The sequence below is a fragment of the Orcinus orca genome, chromosome 16 (assembly GCF_937001465.1).
Source record: "Orcinus orca chromosome 16, mOrcOrc1.1, whole genome shotgun sequence".
NCBI classification, from domain to species: domain Eukaryota; kingdom Metazoa; phylum Chordata; class Mammalia; order Artiodactyla; family Delphinidae; genus Orcinus; species Orcinus orca.
In genome coordinates, this window is record NC_064574.1 from 37,616,987 (window position 1) to 37,628,438 (window position 11,452).

At 39.5% G+C, this 11,452-nt stretch overlaps 1 protein-coding gene across 3 annotated transcripts in view; it reads left to right on the forward strand.

Moving 5' to 3' along the window:
- The window catches only part of SNAP25 (synaptosome associated protein 25), an 80,121-nt gene extending 69,884 nt beyond the window's left edge, over positions 1-10,237 (forward strand). For all 3 annotated transcript variants that reach the window (XM_004276468.3, XM_004276467.3, XM_049699227.1), the window contains exons 6-8: positions 1,126-1,251; positions 3,780-3,924; positions 8,945-10,237. In XM_004276468.3, the coding sequence (XP_004276516.1) occupies positions 1,126-1,251; positions 3,780-3,924; positions 8,945-9,013 (340 nt within the window). In that variant the 3' untranslated portion in view covers positions 9,014-10,237. The remainder of the gene's footprint in view (positions 1-1,125; positions 1,252-3,779; positions 3,925-8,944) is intronic.
- Positions 10,238-11,452: the final 1,215 nt, after the last annotated feature.

Below are 11,452 nucleotides of genomic sequence, written 5' to 3' on the forward strand. Positions count from 1 at the left end.
CTACCAAAACACGCTGCACATGTTTCTATTGGGCACAACAGGTATGCCTGGATTTTAAGTTTTTCTCCAAGGCAGCTCAGTGAAATATGGCCTACGGAGACCACACCAGTTCCAGACCACTCTCCCCCACCACATCCCAGGACAGTTTGAAGTAGGAGTCTGTAACCACTCCCATCCTGCCCCTCAGCCCAACAAAGAAGCTATTGAACTGCGTTTCAAATCCTCATGAAGGCTATTACTGTCCTGCTGGTGCCTTTTTTGAGAATGGTCAACTTCTGGAGTAGTTTGGCTTAAATGAGAATGCTTCACTTTCTACTCATGCCTGTAGCTGGTGCATGAAGAAGATGTAGAGGGATTTCCCTTTTTGGTGCTAGATGGCTTGTTCTCTCTTCTATTTTCCTGCATTCATTTCACTACGCTTCTTTTACTTTTTGTCTCTGTGGACAAAGGTTTGTACATCGATTCTGGATGTATGGTAACTGTTTGGAAGTACCGATATATTATCTAATTCAAATCATTCTAGAGGCAACTCACAGACCATCACGCTTGGCCAACCACCAATCCTTTATGTTCTCCATGCAGAGTGGGAATGCTTGTTTCCACACATGCGTTGGGGGAAAACAATTAAGCAGGGAATCTTTGCATGATGGTGTGTAAAAACTTGGTCCAGTATGTTTTTCTTGATGACAGTGTGTTCCTGTGGTGTGATGTACACACTCTACTTGGCAGTCTTGTTTTGTGTCTGTCTGCCAGTATGTTTTTTCTGTGTGTTTTGTGTCTCAAAATATAACCGTGTCATTGAAATAGAACTGAATGTCCTCTAACTACCTTAATCCTTGTCTTAAATCCAACTAAACCACAAAAACAAACCAAAACAAGAACAACCCGCGGGCAAAGGTTGCCATCTTGACAATTGCAATTGACTTGATTGGAAATAAAATCCTGAGTAGCTGAGGCATGGTGGTGGCCAACTCTATGGGTCCAGATTATGATATATCGGTATTCTCTAATGCCTCGAATTAAAACTCATTCGCTTGGTTCAGTTCTTAGCTTGAAGAGGTAACCGTTATTGTGAGCTTGATGCTCTGCCCCCTTTGCTTGTCACTCACCCTCTTTTTTGCATAGGCTTAAATCAAGTGATGCTTACAAAAAAGCCTGGGGCAATAATCAGGATGGAGTTGTGGCCAGCCAGCCTGCTCGTGTGGTGGACGAACGGGAGCAGATGGCCATCAGTGGTGGCTTTATCCGCAGGTGAGCCTTGTGCAGCCGGCGCTATGTAAGTTATCTACTTTTGAGTGACAAACCACCCCAAACTGAGTGGTTCTAAAACAACAACTAAGGGGTTCCCTGGTGGTCCAGTGGTTAGGACTCCTTGCTTTCAATCCCTGGTCGGGGAACTAAGATCCCACAGGCTGCGTGTAGAGGCCAAGAAAAAAAAAATTATTTTTCTACTTCTGAACCTCTATGTTGGCTGAGTAGGTCTTCCAAAAGCCTCTCCTGGACTCACTCATTACATGCACCCGGGTGAGGGATGATCCAAGATGGCCCTCCTTGCTTGTCTGGTGGTTGGCTGGGGCTGTGAGTAGGGAGCATCCATTGTTTTCTATGTGGCCTCTCCAGCAGGAGAGCTGAGGTTTCTTGCATGGTGGTGGCAGCAACCCAAGGGGCAGGCTCTGATGAGCAAGCACTTATCAAGCCTTTGTCCACATTACATTGGACAAAGCAAGTCACATGACCACATCCAGCATCAGTGTGGCAGTAAACAGGTGTCTCATTCTGTGAGTTTAATTGGAACAGAACTTATGAAAGATTATTTACAGAGATGTGGGCAGGGTCAATAATAAGGAATGGCGAAGCACTTATGAACTAGGAATAGCAGGAAGAATCCTGAAAGGATAGGAGAGAGCTGTCACCAGAACCCAACTGTAGTTATGGCTATGGGCAGGGGCTGTGGGTTGAGATGCAGCCACTGTCAAACCCAACAGGAAACTAGAAAGGGAAATAAATGCCCCAACTCCTCAGTCTCTTGTCCTCCAGTCTCTCACTGGCCATTGGACAAAGCCTACTGGAGGGCAGAGTAAGAGAACCTGGGTGATAAGGTTGTAGAGAGGTCAGCCTCTCTGGGCAGAGAGCAAAGAAGGCCAGAGAACAGATCTGGGGGTACAAGTAGAGAATAATGAGCAGACCTGAATTCTTATTAATCGTTTCTTTTGAGATCTGGAAGCAAAAGCTAACTTAAACATCTATTAAAAAATCTCAAGTCACACAGACCTGCCAACTCGGAACTAAAGTCTCAAGAGATCAGAAAATAGTAATAAGAACAAATATCTCTGTTGTTAAAAAGAAAAGGAAAAAAAACTATAACTTTTTACAGGTTACTACACTAGGACTTAGCAATGACTAGGGTTGCTGTTTGTACAGCCATCTATACCCAGGCCTTTGTAGCTGAGACTGCCAACAAACCAGATTCAAATGTCACTGCCATTTGTGTATAAAGATCTAGATATCTACCTAGAAATAACAGATGACAATTCTATTCATGTTTCTATTTGCTCCAAGGGAAACCAGACCAGGGGTCCTCAATCCTGGCTGCACATTAGAATAACCTGAGCAATTTTTAAAAAGTATCAGTGCCTGGACTTAATCCACACCAATTGAATCAGAATTTCTAGAAATGAGATCCAGGTATCAGTAGTTCTTAAAGCTCCTCAGGTGATTCTAATGTGCAAATAGGGCTGGGAACCCTGGAACCAGAAGTATGCCTTAGCTGCTGAAGATCATTTAAATAAGCTTCTTTTCTACAGAAGAAATCTAGGAAGTTCCCCTTTAATTTTATCTGGCCTGGACTGCTTTAAAAACCTTAGGGGGGCAGTCTGCATTGGGATTTACCATGGGGGATGGATTTTAACCCCTCTGAACATATTTTAGCTCATCACCATCTGTTGTAGAAAGATATTAGTTAGCCAGACATTCTGGAATAAGTACCTACTGTTTACAATAAAGAGTTATTGCCCTCTTAACTTTCAAGCTGAGCTATGAAAAACATGGGAAGGCACTTTGGATAAGGCACTTTGAGAGCCAACTCCTTCCTCCCCATTCAAACTGAAACAATAATCTTTTATCACAGTTTTCTTCCTTGAAATCAACCATTCACAATGCCACCAAAACCCCCATAGCATTGAAATCTGAGCAAGTAAAAATCATCTTGAACAAGTAACTCCCTTTGGAATTCTTGGGAGCAAACAGGATTAAGGGGAAGACGGTAATTCTCATTACTCTTCCCATTGATGTTGGTCCCAAATGGGGAAGAAGATGAGTGGAGAAATTCTCTGACTTAGTACAGTAGCTTTTGTTTCATTCTAAATTTGAGTCTTGGAGATTTTGACTGACACTTCAGAAAGAAAAATACAGTTTCTAACTAGTTCCATTCTCTGACCTGGAACCCTCCCAACTATTCCTCCCAGCTGATTTTACCCTTAAAAAAATGAAAATTGGGATAAACATATGAAGGGAGGAAATGATGTGTTGGTGGAAGCAAGAGAAGAAGACAAATTAATCTATTTAATATGCTTTCTTTAAAAATAGAAATGTAAGTGTTCAATAATGCACTTTAAAACATCATTTTCCAATGTACAACAGCGAACATGTGTTCTTGTATAGAATAGAAATTTTAAAAGAATAGGATTGATACCTAGAGGTCTACAGATTTTCCCTAAACTTTGAGTCCTTGGTATTTGAGTTTTTTTCCTATCTTCTAAAAACTGTTCTTTGATGCCCAGGGTAACAAATGATGCCCGAGAAAATGAAATGGATGAAAACCTGGAGCAGGTGAGCGGCATCATTGGAAACCTCCGTCACATGGCCCTGGATATGGGCAATGAGATCGATACACAGAACCGCCAGATCGACAGGATCATGGAGAAGGTGAGCATGTGGCATTCAGCAAGTTTCCATTGCTTATCACTTCCTCTGAAATAACCACCGAGGAAGTGCGAAGGGCATAACAAGACCCTCAAACCATGACTTTGGATTCAGACGTTGGTAGATAGACATTTTCCCTTAATTTTCTAAGACAAAAATCCAGCAACAGATAAGTAAGTAACAGGGTAGAATTTAATCTAGCAGATATTCCTCAGAGGAACCTTTGCTTCAGGCATTGTGCTAGGAATCAAAGGACATATTAAGATGAGAAAGACATCATCCCAACTGCCAAGAAACTCACAGCCTACAGAAGGCAGTGAGCTTCAGATGAAAATATAATTTGCCAAGAAAGCCACACATCAAATGCTAAATCATGTTAGATGAGGAAAGATTTCAAGGGTCAGGGGATGGGAAAATCTCCAAAAAAATGGTTGAATTTGAATTGAGTCCTAAAGGATGGTTAGGAGCTTGTCAGGTGGAGATGATGTAGGAACAGAATCAGGAAATGAGCAAAAGAATAGTTATTTTAGGTTAGCCAGATGATGAATATGAGCTTTGATTTTATAAGTGCCAGAGCTTTAATGACAGTTCAAAAAGTCCCAGATTCCATTTCCAGTTCAACAGTGCACATGTCCAGATCTCAAAGTAGGGAACATAATCTGATGAAGCTGCGTTCACATAAGGACACCAGGTGTCATGCTAAGACTGAGCCCCCTAGTGTCAACAAGAGGCATAAGGAAGAGTGGAGACAGTAGAATGGAAAAGGGTAGGTTTGGGCTTGAGATTAGGAGGAAACAGAAAGAAACACTGGAAAGCTCTTATATAAAGATTTGGGGCACCCAAACCTGGTATTCTACACTATGCAAATCTGATTCAGTCTCTATGTCTTTGTATTCCACTCCCTCCCCAATCAGTAGACTCCTAAATATTGCTTGTAATCTCTTAAAGGTGTCCAAATGCCAACAGGGAGAAATAGACACATTATGGGTTTAATGGTAATTGTGCATCTATAATCGATTCTACGTGGCTAATCTTATATTGTGTGAGTTTATTCCTTGGAAGATATTGAAGTTTTGAGGCTGAAACCCTGAGTTTCTTTTCAACAACTCATTCCACTTTGGTAGGGGGAAGAAGGATGGTTTTTGAGATCTCTTGAATCATAAGGCTAAATACTCAGTTTCTTAGTACCTAAGCATTCTCCACTGACTTGAGAAAGCAATGAGTAGACATAAAGGGAACGCTTTGCCCTATTGTGTTCTGTGCACTTTATATGAAAAATATTTGATTGCATAACACTTTGGCTAATCAATATTGAGCTACACAGATGTCAATGTTAGTTGACAAAATACTTGAGCTCTGCCTACTTTACAAGTCATGACATACTTATTATTGTTAAGAGCCTTTGATACGCTAAAGCTTTTAAAGCTTTTAAAGCAAATCAATAGATTTTCAGAACAATATTGGGGGTTTCATAAAGCACTAGAGCCAACAGAAATGGACCTAACCATTACGGCCCAGAAAAATGAACTAAGAAATAATTGCTGAACTACCTTCCAACAGGAAAATGATTTTTAAAAAATGAAGAGTAGTCATTTTCTATCAAAGGACCCAATTGACTCAGATGTAGGGAGATAATGTATCTCTAACTCACTTAGAGTCCTAGAAGGAGAAGTTCTACTAAAAGAGAGGGGTCAAATCTTTATTGATAGAGCTGGGCTTTAAGCAAGCTGTTTTCCTGGAAAGGCAAGTGACATCTTAATTCTGCCACTTTGTATTTCTAGTTCTCTTCTTTAGGAGAATACCTTTCATTCTGGGCCAAGTTTGCTATAAGAGCAAAGACATGTGCAGCTATAAGGTTTAATCAAAAGTCAGACAAGTGGATAGGAAATAGTCATTACAGTTTATATCATCCTTGAATGCTGAATTGCTTAAGAAGTAAGGTAGGGGTCTAGTTGCCATTGAGTAACTAGCCTTTTTTTCCCCTCAAAATAACAATGTGGATATGATTGAGATAAAGCCCATTTCAACTCAGCATTGCTCCAAATGATACATGTTACATGAGCTACAAAATTATTAGTAGACTTCTATCTTCTTGTGCAAGTTCTTACTTCTGATAACAGGAAATGGTATGCAGAGGTCTCCTGCATATTTAAGATTAAATCACACTGTAGAACAAAAGAGAATCTTCTGATGTTTCTCCCATATTCTCTCGTGACTCCAACAGCAATCTTCACCCAACTTCATCAGTCATGATCCTTTCTCATCACTTCAGATAGCAGTGAAGTTTTGGGAGTCCAAAACAACCCAATTTTCAATACATCCTTATGGACTGTCAAGAAATTACTTTGTCTATTTGAAAACCTTGTTTTCTGATTTAGGATATTTATATATAGACAATCTTCTAAGGTTAAAAAGCTACGATTCTCTTAGAAAACTATTAAAACAGGGCAAGTTTATATCAGATCTTTATGGGAACTGTTGCTAAGGAAACAACTTAGTGATGTTCAAACTTGGACTTAAAGTTGTCAGTGGAAGATGCTACACACACATTGAAATACAGTGAAGTTGAAGCTTTAGCATTGCTCACATTCTCTCATCAACAAGGAAACATGGAATTTGAAAACTAAGATCTTGAGTACCAGCAAGGTTTTCCTGCTCACCAGCTTCATGACCTGGTTCCTCACCTGAAAGATGATAAGAGAACAGTGCAAATCTGGGGTCAGAACAGGCTGCCATGTGGGATAGTGAGTATCCACTTCTGGAAGTCTGAGCTGTGGCCTAAAATCTACCTGTCATGGTCTGAAGTTGAGATTTCCAGAGTGTTCAGAAGGGTGAACTAAATAGCTCCTTCTACCTCTCTTACTGGCTTTTTTCTTAGTCATCCTGGGTTTCTCACAAGGGCAAATCATGTACCATATCTTGAGTATATTAGCAAGTTTAGGATTCTTTACATAGAAATATGAAAGTTGGAATGGGATATATTGCATAAATAAAGTCCTAAAAAGCATATAAATAGAATAAACACAGACACATTCTCCAAATACCAGGAAGACATCTAAAATAAGATTATCTCAGGAGTTTTTTCTAAAAGCACTACTGTTATATAATATAATAAAGATATGGCACTTTTGTACTGTATGGGCTGGAATTTTGATATGCTTCAGAAATAATTCAGGTGGACATCACAGATGGCTGTTAAAGATAGGTCTGTTCCAGCTCCTCCCAGATCCTTTGAGGATATCCAAAGAGTAACCTCATGCTCTACTTCAAAATATCCTCTTGTACCATCATGTGAAGACTCATCAGTGCATTCTTAATGTAAGAAATCCTAGAATGTTTGCCTCCAGAAATGCTATCCATTTTTAAATGGATGATTTTTCTCATTTGAACAGTTCTCAAAGTTAAGTCTGGAAAAATAGAATAATCCAGTCTTCAGGAGCATTTCACACTGGTCTGAGCCTCTAATTTTCCTTTGTACCAAAGAGTCATTATTTCTGTAGCTGAAGAGGGAATACTTAAGAGCCAAGTAAAATTGGAGAGAATACCCATTTCCCAAATTAGGAACCTAAGGTCAAAAATATGAATCTATAGATCAAGGCAATCAAGGAAAATTAGTGTTCTATCTTATCTGTTTTGAAGTCAACACTTAATTATCCAAACAGATGGTAGGGAGCCATTGCCAGATAATTTAGAGTTATGGATAATCTAGAATTATTTTTTATTTTAACTTGGCAAATTTCTATTTGAATATTGATAACTCTAGTGTGCTGAGAATTCACAATTAAACTGAATAAAGAAGACACAACTTGGTGGAGATTGGAAAGCACCAAGCACAGTCATGGTTGCAAAATCAGTAACTGTTGAGTAAATACTGGTTGATATAAAAACAGTCCAGTTTCCCTACACTGCCTCTCAGCTTCCTTCCCCTCTTCCCAGGCTGGAGAGGGACAGACAACATTACCAATCATAATAGAGGAAAACAACAGCCTAAAAAGAATTTTTGTCTTCCCTTCTACTTGCTGACTCATACATTTCTCAGTGGTGTCAGGAATAGTTTATTTTCTGGAGTTTAAAGGTATATCCAGGTAGCAGACCTGGGTTTCATGATGCATGCAGAGCAAAAGGTAGCTCAAGCAGTGAAGGGGTCAGTCAAGGCACAAAATGATAGTAAATGATCCCCTGCTAAAACAAGCCAGTTATAACTCATAAGAGTAAGTCTTCAGAAATGGGGCTAAACAATTATTAAACATCCTTAAAAGCAAACCACGTTTTCACCCAATAACAATAATTACAAGATAAGATATGTTGAGCCCTTAATTTTTGCAAAACATTATTCTAAACATACTATGTGTATAAACTCATTTCATCCTCATAGCAAACTTAAGTAGTAAAATGACTAAAATAGTGACTACCAGTGTGGACGCTGACTCCAGGGTGCTGGCCTTCTGACTCTGGTTTCCTCATTTATTAGTTCTGTGACATTAGACAAATTGCCTAAATCCCCTCTGCTTAGTTTCCTCACTTGGTAAAAGGAGCTAATAACAGGATATACCTCATAGTTGATGTTGTCAAAGTTGAATGAGTGGAACTGTGCTCATTAGCAGTGTTCTTTATTATCCCCAGCTTATAAATGAGAAAGCTGAGGCCCTGAAATGTTAAGTAATTTTCCCAAAGTGACACTGCTAATAACTGTACAAATGGCAGGAATTCAACTCAATCCAACGGATGTGAATGCCTGCCATAGAAATCGCTGGGTGTCATTCCAGAAGAGAAAGATAAATGATATAACTCTGCTCTCCATAGTAGGGAAAAGAGTCATGAGAACTAAGATCAAGCTTCTGTGATCATGTCTAAGTCCAGCCATAAGCAATGGTTCTGGGAACACAAAAGGAGGCATGGTTCATTCTGATCAGGGAAGTCTCAAGATGCCTTCACCCAACAGGAGGAATTTGAACTAGACCCAGAAGGATGAATGGAATGTGAATGGGTAAACTGAATTCTGTTTTCTTTCCCCTTTCTCCAGGCTGATTCCAACAAAACCAGAATTGATGAGGCCAACCAACGTGCAACAAAGATGCTGGGGAGTGGTTAAATGTGCCCACCTGTGTCCTCTTCCAAATGCTGTCGGGCAAGATGGCACCTTCATGCTTTTTTCATGGTATTACCTAGTAGGTCTGCACACATGCACACATCAATCCGCCCCCATTGTGAATGTTGTCTTGTGTCATCCATCAGCCCAACAATACTACGTGTCTTTTGTTCTTTCTGGGTCTCTTTCTTTCCAAAGGCTGTATATAGTGGTCATTTGGTGGCTCTAACTCCCTACGTAAGATGTCTTGGGTTTCATTTTTTCCTTTTCTCTCCTCAGTGGCGTTTGCTGAATGACAACAATTTAGGAATGCTCAATGTGCTGTTGATTCTTTCAATACACAGTATTGTTCTTGTAAAACTGTGACATTCCACAGAGCTACTGCCACTGTCCTTTCTTTGGGTGTCAGGCTCTGAAACTCTCAAAATTTGCTGTCTTTGGTTCCTCACGGCTGTCATCTGTCTTTATGATTTCATGATTAGACAATGTGGAATTACATAACAGGCATTGCACTCAAAGTGATGTGATTTATGCATTTATGCATGAGAACTAAATAGATTTTTAGATTCCTACTTAAACAAAATATTTCCATGACAGTAGCATACTGATGAGAAAACACATACATAAAACAACAGCAACAACAGCAAAACAACAACAAAGCATGCTCAGTATTGAGACACTGTCAAGATTAAGTTATACCAGCAAAACTGCAATAGTGTCACTTTCTTTTTGTCAATATTTAGACTTATTAATCATAATCATCCTTTTTTTAAAAAAAATTGTTTTTAAAAAGATGGGTTAAACACACTCACCATTGAACCATTTCCAGCAAAATATATGTTTGGCTGAAACTATGTCAAATGGATGTAATATAGGGTTTGTTTGCTGCTTTTGAAGGCTCTGTTTTGGAGAAAGCAACCTTGCTGTGAAACAGTGTGGAGATGTAAATTTTATAAGGCTGATTCTTATTAATCACCATTTCCCCTGTGGTTTGTTATCAGTACAATTCTCTGTTGCTTAATCTAGAGCTATGCACACCAAATTGCTGAGATGTTTAGTAGCTGATAAAGAAACCTTTAAAAAATAATATAAATGAATGAAATATAAACTGTGAGATAAATATCATTACAGCATGTAATATTAAATTCCCCCTTGTCTTCTCTGTCAGTTTGTGATGTGATTGACATTTTGTAGCTAGTTTAAAATTATTAAAAATTATAGACTCCAGATGTCTGTTTTAATTTCTTCATGGACCCCTGTCTGAGTTTGCACTCACATGAGAAGAAGAAATCTGGCTACTATCCCATTGCTCCTAAGAAGCCAGTTCTGTGTGCTGAGGACACTGCATGGAAAAAGCAAAGGTGTCCCTTCTAGACACGATCCAATGACAGCCAAAACTTGGCTTGATTTTTATAATCTGTTTCAGAAATGCTTGTGTGTAGGTTCAGTGTTGTCTGTGGGAAAATGTAGTTCAGCCAGAAGGCATAGAAAAAAATTCCATGGGAAAAATATCTGTGGTACTCAGACTTGGCTGTACATTGACTGAGGTATATCAGGTGTCAATCAACTCTCATCTTCCTTCCTCTCTCCAGTATCCCCACCAAATTTAGACCTCCACAACCACCACCACTGCTGCCCCCACTTTATTTAACAGCTTTATTGATGTGTCATAAAATTCACCCATTTAAAATGTATAATCCAATAGTTTTTAGTATATTCACAGAGTTGTGCAATCTAATTTTAGACTATTTTTATCATCCCAAAAAGAAAGCCCATACCTATTAGTAATCACTCCCATTCTACTTCCCTCAGCCATAGACAACCACTCATTTAAGTTCTGTCTATAGATTTGCCTATTCTGAACATTTCCTGTAAATGGAATTATACAATATAATGGAAGCCTTGTGACTGGCTTCTTTTATTTAGCATCATGGTTTCAACGTTCATCCATATTGTAGCATCTAACAGAGCTTCATTCCTTTTTATGGCCAAATAATATCCATTGTATGGAAAACACATTTTGTTTATCCATTCATCCACTGATGGCCATTTGCATGGCTTTCACTTTGGGGCTATGATGAGTTATGCTGCTATGAACGTTCGTGCTCAAGTTTTTGGGCAAACATAAGTTTTCATTGCTCTTGATATTACCACCTTCACCACCATCATTTCCTCTGCCACCAACACTTCTCCCACCATCACCTCCACCATAACCTATACCCTCCTACCACCACCGTGACCACTGCTTCGACTACCACCACCTTGACCTTTCCACTACCTCTGCCACCTCTCTAACCGTCTAAACTAGCACCTCCACCTTTATCACTGCTACCTTCCCAGCCACAACCATCTCATTCATCACCACTGCCACCACCACAGTTGCCCCCACCTCCATCTCCTCCACCACCTTCACCAACACCACCATTATCTCTCTCACCTCTG